Raw genomic sequence first — 22932 nt, 5'->3', positions numbered from 1 at the left:
TACCATAGGGAAAGGGGCTGTGTGACTTCTTGAGGTAGGATCTATGACATAATCAGGAGAATACGCTCACATGCTGACTCGTCATATAAAATTATCATAACTACATATTTAAAAAAATAAAAGTAAATCAATACAGATATCACCCCAGTGTGTTTGTTTTACCGGAAGTAGTTTAAGAAAACTTCCATTTTGGTAAAATATCAGAGTTTTTTCTTCAATTAAGTGTATGATGTTTGTCTTCCCTGGTTTCATCAAGATTCGATAGAGAAGTTTGACCTTATAAAAAAAAGAAAAAAGGCAAAAAAAATATGGTCAATCAACCAATCAACACTGTGATGAAAAAAGTGATGACAAAGTCTTCCTTACATTACTTTAATTGTAACAGTTTAAAGAAAGTGGAGTAATCTCAATTATTAAATGTTCACAACTTTATAAGAAAACCAACAATCGTCTTCACTGATAAACAGATGTCACTGTCTTTTTTCCAAACACACTTGTAATGGCATCACTGCTCGTTGTTACACATTCAATCGCCGCTGCCTTCGCCAATAAAATGTCTTTTGTTTGATGATAGTAAAGTGTGTGCGTGTGTATGTGACAGGATAACATGAGAGATCTACTGCAATAGCTCATGAGGTAGAAACTGTTAGCCAAACACAAAATGTGGAAAAAGCGTGAGAAAGTGGGCAAACATTTACCACACAAACAGCAATCTTAAAGGCGACTGGGTTCACATGAACTAACACAGAAAGGAACATTTTGTTTAAAAATGTGGTGTTTTCTTTTTTAAAGATTAGAAAGAGATTACACAAACTGCAACTATGGTGAGTCATTATAAACAATTGTTATAAACAATTCCAAATTAAACATCTAAATATATCACAGACACATTTTTTACTTTAACAACAAAACAAATGAAAAGAGGCTTATTATCTATGCTATTGTCTAAGGTGTAAATATAAATGTAAAAGATAAATGTGATTGATGTTTTTTCTACAAATTCTTAGAATAGGACTTTAGTAATTATGTTGTATTAGTGGTCCCAAATTGTGTGACTTTGAATCTCCGAAACAAAAAATTAATTGCAAAAAAAAACAAAACGTCACAAAGCCATATTCCTAAAATTAAAAAGGACTATCGGGAAAAGGGGCGTGTGGGGTTTTTTTGTAAGAATTTTTTCTTTGGGGGGGGGGGGGGGGGGTTTGTCCTGGTGGTTAGCACAGCAGTCGCGTGATGATGAGGAGGGCTGAGAGAAGAGGCAGAACGGGGGTCCAAGCATGGGTCCCGTCGGACACCATACAGTGATCCCTGTTCTGGCCGATGCAGGCGGCGTAGGCCATGGCGTGCGGGATGTAGTTCTGCTCGTGGACGCCGTGAAGCAGGTGCGCCATGGGCCCTTTGGAAAACACCGCCACGTCCTCCCCTCCGTGGGTCTCCGCACTGAGAGGCACCGCCGCCTGGGCCTTGTAGTTGTTCTCCTCTGATAAGAGATAGAGGAGGGGGAGAGAGAGAGAGAGAGAGGGGAAAAAATCAGAATCAGAGCCATTGTATGTGTATTAAATATGCCATTTATTAAAGGAAATGCCACTTGATTTCCTCCGTATATTATTTAGGTATTCAAATGTATGTTGTTTTAATTTCCTGTCCGGTCCTCCTACTTACCGTAGTTGATGGTGGACACGTTCTCCCGTATACCGTTGATGATCTTGAAGCCCGGTCCATTCCCGTACAAGATGGAGGTGAAGGGCTTCTGGTCCATGTCACTCAGGATAGCAGCGAGTCCTGCCAACACAAACTAAGCTTTAGTCGTCTCATCACACTTTTGCATTATTAGACATTCCCAGTCCTATCCTTTTCTATTGTGTTCAATTCTATATTATTCCATTATGTTCTACACCATCTGTTCTGTTCTGTTGTAGTTGGCCGGCTTGTTTTTGGTGATAAGGTACAGTATACAGTTTAGTGATAAAGTGCAGTATGCCAATGAGGGCTCTAGAACAAGAAGTGACCCGAATCTGGAGTCTGACATACCGTGGGGCAAAAAAGTATTTAGTCAGCCACCAATTGTGCAAGTTCTCCCACTTAAAAAGATGAGAGAGGCCTGTTATTTTCATCATAGGTACACTTCGACTATGAGAGACAGAATGAGAAAAAAAAAATCCAGCAAATCAGTCTGATTTAAAAAAAAAAAATTTGCAAATTATGGTGGAAAATAAGTATTTGGTCAATAACAAAAGTTCATCTCAATACTTTGTTATATACCCTTTGTTTGCAATGACAGAGGTCAAACGTTTTCTGTAAGTCTTCACAAGGTTTTCACACACTGTTGCTGGTATTTTGGCCCATTCCTTCATGCAGATCTCCTCTAGAGCAGTGATGTTTTGGGGCTGTAGCTGGGCAACACAGACTTTCAACTCCCTCCAAAGATTTTCTATGGGCTTCAGATCTGGAGACTGGCTAGGCCACTCCAGGACCTTGAAATGCTTCTTACGAAACCACTCCTTCGTTGCCCGGGCGGTGTGTTTGGGATCATTGTCATGCTGGAAGACCCAGCCACGTTTCATCTTCAATGCCCTTGCTGATGGAAGGATGTTTTCACTCAAAATTTCACGATACATGGCCCCATTCATTCTTTCCTTTACACGGATCAGTCATCCCTGTCCCTTTGCAGAAAAACAGCCTCAAAGCATGATGTTTCCACCCCCATGCTTCACAGTAGATATGGTGTTCTTTGGATGCAACTCAGCTTTCTTTCTCCTCCAAACACGACAAGTTGAGTTTTTACCAAAAAGTTCTATTTTGGTTTCATCTGACCATATGACATTCTCCCAATCCTCTTCTGGATCATCCAAATGCTCTCTAGCAAACTTCAGATGGGCCTGGACATGTATTGGCTTAAGCAGGGGGACACGTCTGGCACTGCAGGATTTGAGTCCCTGGCGGCGTAGTGTGTTACTGATGGTAGCCTTTGTTACTTTGGTCCCAGCTCTCTGCAGGTCATTCACTAGGTCCCCCCGTGTGGTTCTGGGATGTTTGCTCACCGTTCTTGTGATTATTTTGACCCCACGGGGTGAGATCTTGCGTGGAGCCCCAGATCGAGGGAGATTATCAGTGGTCTTGTATGTCTTCCATTTTCTAATAATTGCTCCCACAGTTGATTTCTTCACAACAAGCTGCTTACCTATTGCAGGTTCAGTCTTCCCAGCCTGGAGCAGGTCTACAATTTTGTTTCTGGTGTCCTTTGACAGCTCTTTGGTCTTGGCCATAGTGGAGTTTGAAGTATGACTGTTTGAGGTTGTGGACAGGTGTCTTTTATACTGACGAGTTCAAACAGGTGCCATTAATACAGGTAACGAGTGGAGGACAGAGGAGCCTCTTAAAGAAAAAGTTACAGGGCTGTGAAAGCCAGAAATCTTGCTTGTTTGTAGGTGACCAAATACTTATTTTACCGAGTAATTTACCAATTAATTCATTAAAAATCCTACAATGTGATTTCCTGGATTCTTTCCCCCCATTCGGTCTCACATAGTCGAAGTGTACCCATGTTGAAAATTACAGGCCCCTCTCATCTTTTTAAGTGGGAGAACTTGCACAATTGGTGGCTGACTAAATACTTTTTTGCCCCACTGTATGCAGAAACAATGTATTTTTTGACAACTACTGACTAAACTGCGCACACACAAGAAGGTAACGCCTTTTGTCTGCGCACTACTTCGCTGAATCGTTTCCTAACTTTACCTGATTTTGGATTGCGGATTTTGGATTGTTTGCACTGTGATATCCCTACTATTTCCTGGCTTTGACCGCTAGTGCTCAGGCTCAGCACATCTCCTGCTCCATCCGCTGTCATCGGACCGGACTTAAGACTCCACTCTCCCTTGGTCCAGATCCATTCTCACTGCGGGTGAGTCGGAGCCATCTGACGCCCCACCGGCTGTGAAATAGGAGCCATGGCCCAGGTCCGGTGGAACAGTCTTGGCGCAGAATCGTGGCAGGTGTTGTGTGCGCTCCTTGTGCCGCTCTATGACGGAGACTCTCCGGCTGAAGAGCAAATTCCAAGCCCTGAATCCCACAGTCGATGCCAGAGATATGCGGCATTCAGTGTGGGGGCTTCACAGTCCACTGTGGCATCAAGGGCACCAAGATGGTCTCTACCACCGCCGGCCTCGTTTCCACTGCCGCCAGACTATCCATTGCCTGCCCGGGCCTCCGCTCCCGAGCCAGTTGGTGGCTCCTCCTCCGCCGCGGACCCCGCTGTCTTCAACGCCGCAGAGCGCCACCTAGGCTTCTGCAGCGCAATCTCCGCCCGTCGGGGCCGCCCCGCGCCACTGACTTAGACCGCCTGCCTACGCCGCCTCTGGGAGGACAATGCTCTCCTGGCTCGGCTGCTGCTGCTGTCCCTTGGAACTCCTCTGCTGCCGGACCTCCATCCATGCTCATTGTCGACTCCTCCTCCAAGTAAATGGAACACCCTACCGAGCGACCTGAGAGCGGCCCCACACTGAATACTTTTAAAAGCAGGTTAAAAACCTTGCTGTTCACTACAGTCTCCGGTTCCGGTGAGAGCTACCACTACCGGTTCCGGTGACGTCTTTGCGTGTACGTTGCTGTTGTCTTTTTTTCGGGTGTTTTTTGTTGTTGTTGCTGCTGGAGTTGATATTGCTGCTGCTGTTGTTGTTGTTTTGTGGCTGCTGCTATTTCTGTTGCTGTTGTTGCTGTTTCTGTTGTGATATTACAGTGAGAGGATCATAAGAAAGGTGTGTTTTCAGAGAGAGAGAGAGAGAGAGAGAGAGAGAGAGAGAGTCAAAAGGATCCCCCTCTGGATTAAGATGAGATGGTGCACACAGTTGAAATTTCCGTTTCCGGTGAGGGCCACCATTTCCGGTTCCAGTGACGTCTTTGCTGTGCGTTACTTCATTGAGATGAGATGGTACACACTGTTGACTCAATACAGATGAGGAGATTTCTGGTTCCGGTGCGAGCTACCACTTCCGGTTCCGGTGACGTCTTCACATGTGCGCTGTGGCTGCTACTGTTGTTGCTGCTGTTTTTGTTGCTGCTATTGTCTGCTGCTGGTATTGGTAAACATCCCAAATTAAGCATCTCTAACCTCATACCTTAACGCAAACATCTCTAACCTTATACCCTAACTTAACCATCTCTAACCTTATAGCCTAACTTAAATATCTCTAACCTTATACCCTAACTTAACCATCTCTAACCTTATACCCTAACTTAACCATCTCTAACCTTATAGCCTAACTTAAACATCTTTAACCTTATACCCTAACTTAACCATCTCTAACCTTATAGCCTAACTTAAACATCTCTAACCTTATACCCTAACTTAACCATCTCTAACCTTATACCCTAACTTAAACATCTCTAACCTTATACCCTAACTTAACCATCTCTAACCTTATACCCTAACTTAAACATCTCTAACCTTATACCTTAACTTAAACATCTCTAACCTGAGTGACTTTTCCGGTTCTGGTGAGAGCTACCACTTCCGGTTCCGGTGATGTCTCTGCGTGTACGCTGCTGTTGTTTTTTTAATGTTGTTTTGCTGTTGTTGCTGCTGGTGTCGATGTTGCTGCTGTCATTGTTGTTTCTGTGGCTGCTGTTGCTCTTGTTGTTTTCTGTTGCTGCTGCTGTTGCTGTTGTTGCCACTGTGGTTGGAGTCGCTTTTATTGTTGTTTTTGTTGTTGCTGTTGCTTTTGTTGTTGCTGTTGTTTCAGGGGCATTCTTTTGTAATGACCCGCTGACAACGACGTTCTCTCTTTCTTTTTTGTATTTCTTTGCAAAGCGCATTGTGGTGCCCTGGTATGAAATGCGCTATATAAATAAAGTGTGACTTGACTTGACTTGACTAAACTATGAAGCAGGTTGTGTTCCAGACAACTTTTCTGAAAAGGGACTCAGCGGTTCTTGCGGATATTGCCTTTCACTTTAATGGTGTGACTGTTCAAACAGTCGGATTGCTCATTTTGTTATTTGGTAAGTTATCCCATTTGTACAAATCACAGTTTGTAACACATCAACAAAGCTAGTTAACGAGAAATGACTTTCATTGCTGAAGTCGTACCTTTATCAATAATTGACGGTAGTCATCGGCTCTTTGACCGCCATCAACTGTTTGGAGGATCCTCTTTGTTTGTATTGGTTTAATCTTTGTGTACTTTGGATTCAAAGGGTTATCACTACTTGGATACACTTGGATGGGTTGTTCCATTGGTTTTTTTTTTATTCTTAGTGAAAGTAATGGAAGTGAATCTAGGGCAGAAAAAGGAAAAACTACGTTCTCAACACACTAGATTTGACTGGTAAAGGTGAGTGGCGGTATATGGACTATAGTGCATTTTTCTCCAAAACATTCCTTTTGATACAATATACAGTACCAGGCTGTAGTCAAACCACCGCAAGAACCACACCATCCCTGAACATATGATCAACATATGATAATCATCATCATCCCTACATACCAAAAATACTGTTTCCTCTGATCGTGTAGCCTCCAAAGTTGAATACATGGGAGTGGTCAGCGGTCACCACGGTGAGTGTGTCGTGAGTGCTCGTCATGAGATCCGCCCGTCCGATGGCGCGGTCCATCTCCACAGCCTCGTACAGTGCCTGCTTGGCTTTGCCCTCATGGTGCCCATGGTCGATTCGCCCCCCTGGGAAATGGGGAATGGGGTTAGATCCTCCCACAGATTTAAACAATAATTATCACCATATTTTATTCCTGGCTGTCAAAATTAGATAGACTAAATCATTCAGCTAAAAAATTCCTCAGATCCATTAATTTCTGCGTTTGTCAAGTTGCAACGGAAAGCCAATCAGATTGGACGATCCAAAGGTGACCTTTCACCTTGAACCAATCACGTTTGTCGATATAGAAATAAGCCCCACCCCCTCCCTTGTGGACAGGTTGAGCTTGTAAACACAGTAGACACGCGCACACAGAGCAGCGACAGAGCGCAGCATCCAGAACTCTGAGGAGAAGCAGAAAGATGATGTATCGTTGACACCACAAACTTTAATATTTATTTAGTTTTTAATATTATCAAAATTGTATTTAAGTGAAATGTTAATTAAAGCATCTGCACTTGTTACTTATTGTTCATGAACAGAAATTATTTGATTTAAAGTAGTAACATGCGTAATATTAATTTATTTATAAAACAGCGTTAACTGGTGGGATTTATTTTATTTTAAATATTCAAAAAAATACATATTATAAATCTCCATCTTCATGAATTAATTCTCAATAAAGCCTGCCTATCAATTGTTTTAAGCTCATTAACACAGATAATATTTGACTGGAATCTCTCCCATTTGTCTGAAATCTTCCATGACACATTGACTGGCAGCAGTTTATTCTCAAGGAAACTCTGTTACCACGCCCTTTAAGAGATCTTATGAAGCAATGTGATATATTTTTATCGTCACAGATAGAAGACTTAAATATGGTCCAAAGCATTTTAGATTGTAGTACTTGGTAGTGCACTTTTACTCAGCTTTTTGGATGGCTGCAGCTTTTTACAGACAAGTATGTGCTATATTCAATATAAAAATATTTCCAATAATGCTGTGGTAATATTCGTTCAGTAATAATTACAGATGGGATGGTACCAATTTTTATTTCCTATCTGATACCGCAACGTATCTGCGGATTCCGATCCGATATTTAGTTTTGTCTCGAAAAACTAATTTGTTGATTTGCTTATGTTTGCCATCTAAAACAATAATCACGCTCAAGCTGTTCTGCACTTCCTACAACATGACTTGCACAATAATGCTGCTTCCTTTTATTGAGCTACTCTTAAATAAAATACAGTTGGACACAGTTCAAAGCAGGTTTGAAACATTCAAATGTCACTTAAAGTTAAGCTTTGCAAAACTCAATTCAATGCATTAAGAAAATGCCACTCTAAAGGGCTTCATCATGTTTGTCCTGTTGAAATTCCCCAATGTTTTACACATTTTGACCAATATCGGACACGATATTGAATATCGAATTGGTGCATACCTAGTAACAAAAAATGCAGAGGCAAGCTGCGACTCCAATAGAACTAAGTAATATAGCCAAACCATCATATAATAATATAATAATAATAATGTTTTTATTTGAAATAATTCACAGTATAATGGTAAGAGAGATTTTCAAATATAAAATACATCCCACTCTAGAATTATATACGTACTTATCAATTAATTTTCCAAATTTACATTTCAAATATAATCTCACCCCTTTATGAAACATATAATATGCAGAAATTATATTGATTTGATTATATTTAGATTAGATTAGATTAGATTAGATTAGATTTAGATTATATATATATATTGATTATATTGATATATATATTTTCAAGTACTAAGGTTGGAAAACCCACTTCCTCTTTTAGTTTTTCTTTTGTATTGTTCAAACATTCATTTTTCACAAATCATGTGTATCCTTTGCACCTCGTTTTCCTTTAGATGGTGTGTTTGCACCCTCACACCACAAAAAACATAGTTTTACTTACTTCCTTTCTTTTAAACAAATAGGTCCACCAATCCCAGAGATAAAAATCTCCCCACTGGCTTTGTAGAGCAGAACAGCATTTACTATCTCTGCCACGAGGCAGCACTCACCCTCCACAAGGAGGTAGAACCCGTTGGGATTCTTCCTCAGGATCTTGATGGCCACCTCCACCATTTCGGTCAGCGAGGGGTCGGTCTCGCTGTTCCTCTCCAGGTCGTACGTCAGATCTCCAGGTTCGAAAAGCCCTAGGAGCACAGGAGGTTCAAAGGATAATATGAATTGCGACAGCGTATATCGAAAGATACGCCGCTTCGGGGGGTTGGTAATTGTGCTGGACCCGGACACTCACCCAGCAGGTAATCCACGTTGCTGGGGTTCAAGGAGAACAGCTCCTTTTTGTTCCATACATAATAACCTTTCTGTTCAGGTCGGGGGGGGTGAAAGGACAGAGCATTGTGTGCTGCGATTAATAAAAACACACCGTAGTCGCTTTGAACTTCAGAAGGAGTAAATGTAATTGGAAAGATAAAAGCCCAAACAGGGGCTATAGGTACTGAGGAGTGACGGAGATGGAGGGGCAGGGAACCTACCTTGTCCTTCATCCTCTGAATCCACTCCTGTACCAGGTTCTTCCCGTCTTTCCGTGTGCCGCTGTGCTTGGATATTCCAGGATATTCCACATCGGACAGGTTTTTGGGGAACATGTACTTCCTCCCTCCACCCATAACCACCTGATTATGATTTTTAGGTTTATATTTAGTTGCAATGTATTTGAAATCGAATTGGGTGGTCCAAGAACAATATCAATACGATACACAACTGAAAACAGAAGAGAAAACGACTGACACTGAACACACAAACCAAAACAAAACAAAACAAAACAAAACAAAACATAATATTGTGGCTCACGTCAATGTTGGGGATGTTTTCAAAGAGTTGCAGGGCGATGTCCTTGCAGCCGGCCTGTATCGCTTCGGGGGGCATCTCGTTGTCAGAGTACCAGTCTCTGTCCACGCTGTGGGCGTAGGCAGCACTGGGCGTGGCGTGGTTCACACGTGTTGTGGTCACAATCCCCACTGACTTGCCTGCGAGTCCATGAACATTCGAGCAGTTTTCTGAGTTCTCATTTTGAGATTAAGGCCTCGTCGACACGTATATGGATATTTCTGAAAAAAACATATTTTCCTGCCTCACTCAAGAGGGAAATATGTTGCCTTGTGATATTTAAAAAAAAATGTTGTGGCAAAATTATTATTATTTTAATTTATCATCTCCTAGGGCAAAAAGTAACACATGTAAATTTCCTTGTAAATTGATCCTTTGAAAGGATAGGTGCAGAAAACCTGCGGCAACTTGGTATCTGTGCTGGTATCAGAATTTAACGGTTTCAATCCACTCGAAAAAGTGAATTTTCCAACGTAAAAGACATGTTTCCTGCAAACCCAAATATAGATGACATACCAGACACATCAGGTTTGAGATTCGATTTTCTTATGTTCCACACATTCCGTGCATGGCCAACAGGTTGAAGCACTGGAATGAGCTTCATTAATTTGGACGAAAACGAAATGTAATTTATGCAAGAAAAGACTTTGGCGTGAGGAGGGAAATATCAGCAACCTCCCAAAATGTCAACAAATACGACTAAATGTGAAACAGTACCATCGCTTTTTTTTTTTTAACTCATGGCACAATTTTATTCTGATTCCTTATAGCATCATGCACTTGTATCTGGATGAATTTAGAAACAGGTTGTGGTGTGCTTTGAGCAGTCACACCCGTCTTGGATCTAGGTAATTGGGCCCGTGACCAGGGTGGCTGTACGCCTGTTGCTTATGAAAGCAATCAGCGAGCAACAGGGAAAACCCCCATCCTCACACACACGAGAGGAGCCCTTGTCATGACATATTTTCCATCTGCTCCAGGCTTGTTCCATCTTGACTACTCTCAAAAAAACACAATAAAACTGGTACTTTTCAAGCCCATCGCCTGTGTCTCTGTGTCGGAGGGCCGTGAAAACGACACTCGGGTGGTGTGTGGCAGGCAGATCTGGTGTGCTCATGCACTTAAGTTTAAGGTTGCTCCAACGGTCGATGTATGCTTTGTTTCTAGCCTCTCATGGTAGTCGCTTTGGACAAAAGCTTCTGATCAATGAATAAATGTAAATGGGGTGAATCGGCTGCCGTCAAGCTACTCTTCATTCAGTTTAGCCGGCTGGCCACTCTGATTTGACAGAATGACTTAGGGAGACACAGGGTTGGCAACAGAACACTGGCTCGACGAGTTTTATTTACAAAGTCCAACAGGAGCCACGCTCCAGTGCGAAAGTAATAATGACAAAATAGGGTCACTATAAACATAAGACAGTTCCCGAATCAGGCGGCAAGAGCTCTGCTCCGAGGGTTCTCTCCCTCACTGAACGACAAAACAGACAATAAGAAAACTCTACCCAGCCGCTGTTGTCCAAACAGCTTAATTGGCCACAGCCGGTGCTGAGCGCAGGGGGCATCCAGCCGCCGGCTCCACCACATTTTCCAAAAAGAGTGAACTTCCTTGGAGCTCTGAATACATATAGACGGGTATTGTTCATGAGGTACTTCAGTCATCAAGCCAAATCGTTTCTTTTGATTTTAGATCTAGGCAGGATTTAAACGCTACATCAGTTCAAATCATGACTGCATATTCGCCATGAAACAATTTTTCGAGCAAAAATGATGAAAAAGGCACAAACTGGTGGAAATGTTTCACAGCTAGTGAAGCTTTGGTTTAAATATCACATGGTTGGTGGTGGGGCTAAATAAATAAATAAATACTGTATATACAGTACATACATATATTACCAGGATAAATTGTGTCATACAATGCACCTTGGTGGTACCTCTCTCTGCAAAGAACGGCATGAATGTCAACTTTAAAATGTAAAGCGAAAAAAGACCAAATAAATAGCATGAGTGCTGCTTCCAATAGTCAACTATATATACGTAAGTTACCAGTAACCCATATACGTAAGCCTATTCCCTTTATCTATTCCATTATATTTTATTTTATTTTATTTTATTCTATACATTTTTATTTTATTCTATAAGTATTCGACTTACTGTATTACGTTTCAGGAATCAGTTAGTTGGTCTAGTAGAAAGAAATTTTCCAAGGACATATTGTGTGTAATCACCAGGAGCGTTGTGTTACATTTCACTGCATACATATATGAGACTATGTATATGTATGTGACGAATAAAGCTCTTGAATCTTGAATTTTGAATCAACTCTTGATGCTCGGGGCTGAATATATGTTTTGTTTTGCAGTTTCATGCTCTCGGTGTACTCACTGCAGATGTTGTCTTTTCATGTGCAGGAAATTATTGGTTGTGCGATGCTGACCAGAACTTGGTCAGCGCCACCTTTACACTCTTCAAACCACTTCCATACAATTGACATTATGTGACTTTTTTTTATCCCATACAATTGACATTGTGTGACCTTTTTTACCAACAATTTCCTCAAACATCCTCAATGTGAGCTCTCACTTTACATTAATAGAAGGCAATCAGATAATGATAATAATAAATAATAATAATAATAATAATAATAATAATAATAATAATGATAATAATAATAATAAACATAATTAATTAATGAATAATAATAATAAATAAAGCTGCAGGCAGCAATACACAGGGTCCAGTTACATCGTTAGGTAGGTATGTATTGCAGTTTTCCGAGTTTCCGTAAGTGCGGGATCAGACTACACAAATTCAGCCCAATTTTGATGCAATTTTGTCCTGGCCGACAAATTTCCAGCGTCTGGCCTGAATAACGTCGGGAATGATGAACGGGCGTCTTTACCCCGTGTAGTGTGACATAATCGGTCACAGATCGATCGGTCAGATTTTTGGGTATTTTCCTGCCTAGTCTGGAAAAATTATTCAACCTGATAGACTATATAACCAGATGAGTTGTCTATAATGGAATACAATCTTTGAAGAATCAAGATTCAAGAGGGTTATTTGTCACATACTGTACATACGTATACTGTACATACGTTCTCTCAAAGGTCGTGGAAAAAAATATTGCAGAACAACTTGCTGATAACCTTGAAAGCAATGAACTTATTTATCCTAAACAATTCGGATTTGGGCCAGCGTACTCAACGGAAATGGCCAACTGCTCTCTCACTGAAAACATCAAGAGCTCATTAGACAAGGGTAATGTAGTGGGACGGGTGTTTATAGACCTTAAAAAGAGTTTTGACACCGTAAACCATGAAGTACTTCTGAACAAACTTGGCATCTTTTACTTTTCTGAGCAATCAACCGGCTGGTTTGCATCATACCTCGAATGCAGAGAGCAACGTGTTAAAATCAATGCAGAACATTCAATCCCCCGACGATCCAGAATGGGCATTCCATAAGGCTCGATCTTGGGGCCTCTGCTCTTTAGCTTATACATAAATGCTTTACCAACATGCTGTAAAGGAGTTGGTTGTCAGGTGTTGGCCGATGACACAATAATTGATGTATTGGCTAAAACCCCTTGTGTAGCAGCAGAGATATTAAGAGACGAAATGGAGGGTGTACCCCAATGGCTCAAAAACAATCATCTAACCTTGAATCTTAAAAAGACTGTGTCAATGTGGTTTTCCAGGAGAAGGAAAGCAAAAGATAAGCTTACAATTAAAAGAGATCAAGAGGAAATACGGGAAGTCCGTGATTTTAAATTCCTAGGTGTCATTTTGGACTCCAAACTCAAATTTGATAATTACGTTAAACATCTATGCAAGACCGTAAAGACAAATCTGAACTGTTATAGACTGATAAGACATTACATACCTCTCAAGGCAGCTCAACTGTTCATGCATGGCAAGATATTTTCACACCTTTCCTATTGTGCTGCTGTATGGAGCCAGACTTCACAGTCAACTGTCAAACCCGTTACATCACTATATAAACAAGCACAGAAAATAATGGATCAAAAACAAATGAAATGGCACCACTGTATCATTCTGAAAAACTACAAGTTGCTCAGTTATGGCAGCTTTATCAAGTTCTCTTTTATTAAATTGATTTTTAAATGTGTGAACAATCTTGCCATAGCTGAACTTTGTCCATATGTGACAAAAACAAATACCAATAGAATCGCCACTCGGGTAAAATAACAACTGCAGGGTCGCACAGCACAAAACAACTGATATGAAAACGTGTAAAGAAAAGGTGGAAACTGGCTGAAACAAAACCAAACCTGCGATCATTGATCACTGATTACATACACATACGTAACATGTGTAAATGATTGTAATGTGTTGTTATTATTGTACGATCATGTAAAGAATGTCACTACCTATTATGTGATTATTTTAACTTACGTATTTCTGGTAATGATGATGTGTGATGACCAATTTTTAAGTAGAAAAGCCAAACCTGGGACAGTAGTCGCAAATTAGCCTCGGCTAGACATCCTAAATGCAACAGATCTGTTTTATGTTTTCGTAACCTGTTACAATGTTTTTTGCATTGTCCCTGACAAATAAATTAATAAATAAATTATGGCGGTTACCGGTGCTTCATTGGCTCATGTGTTCGACGGATCACCGTGGACTCACATCTGGACCAATCACTGTGCACTTACTTCACTTAATGTTCATCTTGTGTTGTTAAGTTAGAATGTCCCTCAAGAACGGCCTTTTAGCAATTACGATTAGGGATGTAACATAATGAAGTGTCAGTACAGTATGGTACGGTATCTACCAAAATACCGCGGTATACGGTATTTTACTGTATATTCAATGAATAAATCGTTTATAATAAAAAAGAAAGGCACATAGTAAAGCCTCTGACGTGGCACAGCCCGGGAAGGCGCTTGTCAGGGCTCTCAAATACACATAAGAGGCTAAATAAGTGACATACAGTATATATCAAAATCTGACAGTGGCTGTTTCGCCTACCACATGCCTTCCAAGTGGCGTTTTCAGGGACCTCCAGTACAGAGACACAGGCGAAGGGGTTTCAGACACAGTTTATTGTAGAGAGTGGGCAAGATGGAATGAGCCCAGGAGCAGATGGACATTTGCCATGGCAAGAGCTCCTCTCTTGAGTGTGTGGGGAAGGGGGTTTTACCTGTTGCTCGTTATACCAACCAACGAGCAACAGGAATGCAGCAACTCTGATTCTGGGCCCCAACTACCGAGATCACAGGACAGGTGTGGCTGTACCATCCCCACACTACACCGACTGAATTGCAAAATTGAAGATGTACACTTTAATTTTCCCTCACTTTATGTTGCTGCAGTGTGGTAGCAGACCACAATAAAAGTAATTTTAGCAATTGGGTTCAGTCATCTTTGCTGACACTTTCTCCCACACGGGCACAAGGAACATAGAGCACTGTGTCATAAAATATTGGCGAAGCAGTTACTCATTCATTGGATTGATTATTATAACATTCAGCCGGCTGCTACCCCACAGCGGCAACTTAAGATGAGGGTGAATTAAAGTCTTCAATTTTGCAACATCAATTTATACCGTGGGCATGGTATTAAAGGGAAAGGCTTACGGTTAAGTACCGTGGTTGCTTGATACTGCTGTATACCTTAAAACAGTATACTGTTGCATTCCTAATTATGAACGTTCCTGGATCATGCAGTGTGGACACAAAAGAAAGGGAGAGTTCCTCCAAAGGTTCTAAGAACTTTCTGCGGTGCGAAAACGCCTTCTGTGACCAGATTATGGTTTTCGGGTTTTGTGAAACGCAGCACGACTTACAGTTTCCATTAAACACAGCATCGGCTTGGGTTGTCTGTTGTCTTGGGTTGTCAACAGGCCGCAAGTGGTTGGATGCATATGACTTTCGAGATAAGAAGCTTGGACTGTGGGTAGGACCCCTAATAATAATAATAATAATAATAATAATAATAATAATAATAATAATAATAATAGCTAAATAAAATAAAAAAGCATGCAAGCAAAATGTAATTATGTCGATATTGGGTCATAAATAAGATTTTGAAGGATCACCATCATCCACCAGCAAACAATTATCAAATTCTATTTTACTCGAGCTATTGCTCTGGAGTTAGTCTTGAGCTACTCCAGGACATTCTCTCGCACATAGCTGACACACTAAATGCCACCCTGGTTCTGTGTGTAATTTTGTCATACCGTACCAGCATCCTTGGCCCATTTGAGGATGGAGGTGACTTCGTTGCCTTGTGTAGTGTTGCACTGGGTGCGCACGGCAGCTGCGCTCACTCCCACCGTGCCCTCATTGGCCTTGACCCCACAGAGGTATGCCGTCGCCGTGCCAGCGCTGTCTGCCACTTGTGCGTTGGTGTTGTATGTCTGTGGATAATGAACAGTCCACCCGTCACATGTGTCAACAGCAGTTTAAAATGTTGAGGGGGTTGGCTGTCTGCATTTTTTTATGATGTGGAATGATTTGGTATTGCTGCTGTAACGGGTGTGTTTTTTAAAGTGGGCATCCACAAAATCGTCTATGCCGGGTGGATTATACTACTTGCCAGAATTCCATTCGAAACTCCAACGTATTTTTGTCCACTTCCGGATTTACCCGAAAGTATGCCTTCTTCTGATTGATTGATTTTCTTTTTTTTTGTGAATATTCATCCATCTCAACAGTTTACTGCTTATCAAATTCACGGCCGGACCTCGCCAACCAACCATGGAAACAGCATATAGGGGAGCGCATGTCATATAAATACATTGAGAGGCTGTTTCTTATAAAGTGCCACAAAAAAAATATGGGATGAATATCAAATATTGGACTTTATTTTCAATTAAATAATCTTCCGGATTACCACTTTAAATATATCTGTATCTGAAGCATCTGCCCTGACTGTGGACTGCACAACGGTTTGTGTGCTTTGAATTATGCTATGCCTCCATTACCTTTTTTTTACAAATGCTTCACATATGCATCACATCAAAACAATACGTTGTATACAGTATATATTTCAGTAAGGCATACAATGTACTGCTTATAACTTTTTTGATGGCTCACGTCCCGTTATGGGCTGCCGTCAGATCATAACACCGCCCTTCTCTGCACATGTACAGTATAGCACCATGTCAGACCTTCGCCAGGGCCACAAAGGGAAACTTGTCCATCTCCAGCACGGTCTCCTCCCCACTCTGTCCGCTCAGCTGCCCCTTCAGTATTCGAGCTGCCGTCACCGTGGGAACGCCCATCCCTAAAAAACAAAACGCAGGAAGTTATATCTGTATGTTTTGCCCCTGAGGGGGAAGACAGAGGATGCTTGTCTTATTCTTCATTGTGGTATTTGCATGACATGAATGTTACATTTCTCTTTTGATTTCAGGACTTGGATAACCTGAAATGTGTGTTTTAACAAGTGGAAATGGGAACAACGGTATATCCACAGGGTAATGTTATCTGTGTTGGCTTAAGCTCGCTTCTGTGCCTGAGAGTAAAGAGTTTAACATAACAATACAATAAGCACTTTAAAAAAGAGAAATTGTGTAAAACACAGATTACAGTACAGAGTCTGCACTGTCCTGACACGACCCACCCCTCTCATCTAGTGCACCATACAGGGGAAAAAAAGATGTGAAAAGGTTTTCTTTTATAGTTTATTGTGGGTCTGAGCCTCCTTAAATTCTTGGAATAACTTTGTTTTTTCTTTCAATTTCATATAAAAATCGGTCTGAAAAATCGACTGACTTCAAATGTTTATTTTAAGAGGAAGCCCCAGACTATTTTGCTATTCTTTAACTGCTGTAACCTGACCATGCATGCAGAATGATGATCGCCATGCATAACTGAAGCTGGGCTCAGAACACAGAGTGTTAAGCCCCAATGAAGTGTAACATTTTTTGTTCCAATGAGCAGCGCCGCACGAGCACAATCCCAGTGATCTGGCGACGGCACGGGGTATTTTGTTTTTGACTATTCATTCACCTCTTCTGTAGAAAACATCTAAAACATTTTATTCGTCCGTCCGTCCCCCCGTCCTCCCCCGCTGGATTACATCCATCTAGCGGTATGTGGTATCTGCTCAGATCAAATTCCTCGCTGACTGAACTGTCAGTGCCAATTCAGCCCGTCAGAGTTCACAAACAAAAACTATAAAAGATATTTCAATTGGATGAAGGTTATTAGTGACATCTTCACTATAACCTTTGGAGCATTTTGTTCCCTTGCCGTTTATCTAAAGTGGTGGGAAAATACATTAAAATATCAAATACTTAAGGCTGTATTAGGTATTTGCCAATCTTCATTAAGGTCACTGGTGACATCTTTTCTTTACCCTTTGGAAAATTTTGTTCCCTTGCCATTTATCTGAAGTGGTGGGAAAATACATTTAAATATCAAATACTTTAGGCTGTATTAGGTATTTGCCAATCTTCATTAAGGTCACTGGTGACGTCTTTACTTTAACCTTTGGAAAATTTAGTTTCCTTTCCATTTATCTGAAGTGGTGGGAAAATACTTTTAAATATCAAATACTTTAGACTGTATTAGGTATTTGCCAATCTTCATTAAGTTCAAGCTGGTTACCATGACATATGAATTTATCCATTTGCAAACTGAGGGATATAGCAAGCCGTTTGAACATTTAATTCATAGAAAGAACTGGTCACTTTTTAAAAGTTGCTAGTACTTATATTTTAGTTACACTTTGCTTTTTGAACAGTTACTCGTTTAGTTTTACTCGTCAAAATATATTAGGTACTTGTGCGGTCTTTGACAGTCAATGATGATAACTATGAGCTCAACCTTGCAATGACGTCACCTGACCTTGTATTGTAGTAATGCGATTATTATCACAGCCCTACTAGTAGCTCATACATTTTGACTAGTAAAAATAAAATAGTCACGAGTAACGGTTTGAACAGCAAATAGTAACTAAAATATAAGTACTCAACCTTTAAAAGGTCATTAGTTTGTCCTTTTGATCAAATGTTAAAATGGCTTGCTATAGGGGAGTTTATTTCCTGATGTGTTTTGTGCCTCACATATCTGTCCGCTCACCGTACCTGACCAAAGGAGCTTCTTATGGCAGAACCAATGAGAGTGTATTTAATCATGGATGGATTTTATTGTTGATAGACTAATCTACCTTATATTGGAGAGAATGTGCTATTGCTTGAAAAAGTGACTCTAAGAAGCGATGACTACATGCGGTTCAGACCCTGAAGGTGGTGGTGGGGTGTACAATGGGCTGGACTGAAAATGGCCATTTGGTGCTTACCATCTCCAAGGAAGAGGATGACATTTTTTGCCTTGTTCTTGTTGAGGCTCTGGAGGGTGAGGGCCTTCTTCAAGGTCCGCTGTGCCCAAGTGTTCCAGAACTTGGGATCTTTCTCCTGTTCTGTGTGTCACATGACAGGATTGACATGACATGACAGCTATTAGATGTGTAACAAATTACATATTATTGGGGACTTGTTCCCATTTTCCTTTTTGAACCTGAACTGTGGCCGATGATTTATCTTTTGAGGTGATGGAGGAGGACCCCAGTCAAAAAAATACATATTTTCTGTGGGCACAATATATCAAGTGCTGCCTAAAATGATCGCTAAATAAGCAGTATTTGTATGAAACTACTTTCTTTTTTATTTTGATGTTTTCCATCGATGTTCTGGTTAGTTTAAATTAGGGGTTGTATCTGACCCCCAGTTAGTCTTGTTGTTACTAGTCAAAAAGAAGGAGCCTGTTTTTTATGAATAATATATTACCCGACACTAACAATCCATATTGTTAACCTTTGCTCACTCCACCTCTTGCTGCAAAACATGCACATGATTTTTCAAACATATTTTGGTCTGTCCCTTTGCAATGTAAGCAGCTCAGGTTTTAGTATAACCGACAGGCCACTAACATTTTTGGATGAATTCCAATTAAAATCAATTCCTAATAATCTAAATTACATAGTGATGCAGTTCAAATACTGTCCTCATGTATTTGTACTCGTAAAAATGCTTATATACCTAAACCGAAACGCAGTAATCTCTTGAATCCTGAATTTTATGTAGTTGCAACCTTTGTTATTACTCGTACTAGAGTAAGTGATGGTTTCATGTTAAATATGATTTAGTTTAAACAAAGCAGTAAATACATTCATTACTATACACTGTAAACACGCAGCATGTGCAAAATAAGTGGTCTCAATAATATTTTAACTTAAGAAATTCAATACAAGATGAATCTTATTGATAAATTATTATTATTATTATTATTATTATTATTATTATTATTATTATAAATAATAATAATAATAATAATAATAATAATAATAATTATTATTATTATTATTATTATTATTATTATTATTATAAATAATAATAATAATAATAATAATAATAATAATAATAATAATAATAATAATAATAACAATAATAATAATAATAATAATAACTGGGATTTATATAGCGCCTTTCAGGAACCAAGGACACTTTGGACAACCAAATTTCCTGGTTCCTTTCACATACCTTACAGGGAAATTACACTCGGGTCTCTCCTTATTTTGGAAACGTCTCTTACATCACAACCAGCTATCGCCAGTCCAGAACTTCACTCCTAAACTATTGAACAGGCTTTGGCTTCCTGCACATTTAAAGTTGAATAAAAGTCTAAGAGTCCAAAATGTTCTTGGCAATCTTTAAAGCTGAAAGACAATGCTGGCAAAAATAGTCTTGGATCTATCACAGGGGTCTGAAACTACAGGCCAGGGGCCACATCCGGCCGGCAAGGCAATTCAATGTCACACAGTGATAACATATTGATAAATCTGGCATGCAAATAATTTTTTCAAATCTCAATGCTTAATTAATCCACACAAATGTACTGTACTGTTTTCAAAATATAAAACACAATAAATAGATCATGAGAGCTATTTCTAACAGGATTATGAGGCAATCCGAGGCTGCTCTAATTCGATTGGTCAAATTCGAACCGAAAATCCATTTTGGAAAAAATACCATCATCCGGATTACCAAGGATAGCCAGGTAGAACCAATCGAGCCCGCAACGCAAAAAATATACGATTTTTATCCCACAAATTTCTTTGTACAAAGTTCGGTGGCTTCAGACATTCAAAACACTGTGGCACCTATAGTCTCATAGTTCACGGGCCTCCAGTTGCTTTCCTACATACCTTTTAGAAGAAGAATCTTTATTGGTCACACGCACACATGCTTATTTTTGGTGGTGGCCGGTGTAATGTGGCTTGGGAGGATGTGTGGGACTTAACAGTTCCCATTTTCACATATTCCTCTGAGGAAGATTAGAGACGTTGACATGGCTTACATTGGATCCTGTGGTACACCCTGTGAGCATGCTCAGCAGAGTTTTCTGCACCGATGATAGACCATTTGTTGTAGTCAGGTTGTAATACTCCACCAGTTCATTTTGGTCATACCTCATTGCCAGCCTTATGTGTCATTGCCTCTTGATATAACTTATGTGTCGTCCACACAAATATGGATATTTCTGAAAACATAGTATTTTTGCCCGTGACCTAAAGCTATGTTTTAGGTCACTGGAAACTAAGCATTTGGATAATGCCTTCCAGGGGTGACATTTTTCAAAACCCAGTTTTCCGTGTATTTGTGTGGACTAAGTAAAACTGAGCTTCTTGAAAACACTGACGTCAGGAACTTTGCATTTTCGCCCGTTGTTATGTTCTCCGTGTATCCATTAAAAGCCTCTCCAACTTTAGGAATCGTGCCCATACAGTAAGGGCGAAATATCGCAATACCAATACCAAGAAAGTGTTCCCATTACACATCTTCTTTGGTTTCATTCAATTAAAATAAATACATCCACAATAATTTAAATTTTCTTTGGAGAAACGGTAAACCTTTATACCGTATAGCGGAGAACAGATCACCTTATGCCAATCCAACTAGGAAGTTGCGTGTGGGTGTTCATGTCACGTGCATGCAGAAAGGATCTACCATTCACCACACAAACAGTGATGGGCACCAAGCAAGCACGAGTGAGGAAATACACAGCCACAACATTAAAAACCACCACAAATAACCACTAATATTGTGTGGCTCCCCCTTGTGAAAATATTGCATATGGTGGCAAATATCTCGATATTATTGAATATTGTCCCAAGCCTACCATACAGTACTGTGTAAGAATATTATCAAGTAGCTCAATAAGCACCTAATGTGCTCCTAATGTTCTTCTGTGGTGTTTGACACCAATTTTTAGGACATATTATCGCTCCCTACTGGCCTGGAATGCTAATGTGACATTTGAAATAGTTTTTGCATTCTCGTGTGGACGGAGATCCCCTTTTAAAGGGAAGGGGAATGTTTTTTCAGAAAGATCTGTATATGTGTGGATGAGTCCTTAATATATAATAAGTTCTTAAACACATTCATTGTTTAAATTGGAATAAACTGAGTTGATCGTGGTTTTGTTGAGCCATCATACATTGGCTCAACAAACAAAATACAGTGTGTTTCTTTTATTTCAATCTTGTTTGTCTGACAGCGCAACAATATTTTTGCTGCCTTCCTAAGACCATGTCATGCATGAAGACAGCCTGGCAATTCCTGTTGTTAATTTTAGCATCTGACTAACAGGAGTGTAGCTTACCTGGGAATTGTGGCTTCGCCAGACCTCCAAAGATCACAAAGGAGTAAATGACGAGCAAGGCAGTCACATTCATGTTGTTGTCTCTGTGGGTGAAGTTCTTCTCTAGACAGCCATAACATGCCCCTCTGGAAGCTAGGGAAGTTCACAGTCCTTTCAGGGCTAGAAAGGCAAAAAAGGAAAGTCATTACACTACTGCACACTACTACTACTACTACTACTACTACTATATTTACTCATTCTTGCGAACATCTATCTTTTCTATTTTGAAAGCACGCCTTGGAGCGCATTCACACACCTTGGAGCTCCACAATGGAGGCACGGCAGCCTTAATAACACAGCCCGCTGGAGCAGTTGGAGTTTATGCTCTGGGGTCAGGGGCAATAATAGCTGCTCTTTCCAAATGGAAGAGCAGACAAAATCAAGGCTGCTTGGAAAGTTTCGAGAAAAAGACAACAAAAGAAACAGTATTGAGGTCCAACGTTGTGCAGTAAAGATATTTCAATGTATAGAACCTTGACACTTGACACTTATTTATAAAAGAAACTCTTTCTCCGTTGGAAACGTGCTGGACCAGGAGATACTTGGAGAACTTGCTGTGTGTCAACAGGGACTTAAATGGGCCGTAAGCCATTGGGGTTTCAACACGAGTTCCGTAGTTCCGCAGAGTAGTCAGCAGGCCCAGGAAGCGGCAAGGTCAGGGCAGAGGGCCGCTGTCTATTTTTTTAACGCAAGTGTATTCATGTTTTTGAAATAAATTGTGCGTAAATAAAGACCAATTTACGCGAGTTATTTAATATGCCGGTTGCCGGCGCTGC

The 22932-nt window shown here is 40.4% G+C and overlaps 1 protein-coding gene across 1 annotated transcript; it reads right to left on the bottom strand.

The window, feature by feature from the left end:
* Positions 1-358: 358 nt before the first annotated feature.
* Positions 359-22236, bottom strand: alpl (alkaline phosphatase, biomineralization associated; the record flags this gene model as incomplete). Its single annotated transcript, XM_080000791.1, is given in 12 exon segments — positions 359-1480; positions 1663-1782; positions 6486-6677; positions 8641-8775; positions 8880-8949; positions 9121-9261; positions 9440-9615; positions 15690-15864; positions 16618-16733; positions 18756-18875; positions 22118-22218; positions 22220-22236. Coding segments are annotated over 12 exon segments (1629 nt in total). The 3' UTR covers positions 359-1214.
* Between the last annotated feature and the right edge of the window lie 696 nt (positions 22237-22932).

The sequence above is a fragment of the Zeus faber genome, assembly GCF_960531495.2.
Source record: "Zeus faber genome assembly, chromosome: 5".
NCBI lineage: Eukaryota > Metazoa > Chordata > Actinopteri > Zeiformes > Zeidae > Zeus > Zeus faber.
The sequence above is the reverse complement of the archived record's forward strand: the minus strand, read 5'-3'. Positions and strand labels throughout refer to the sequence as shown.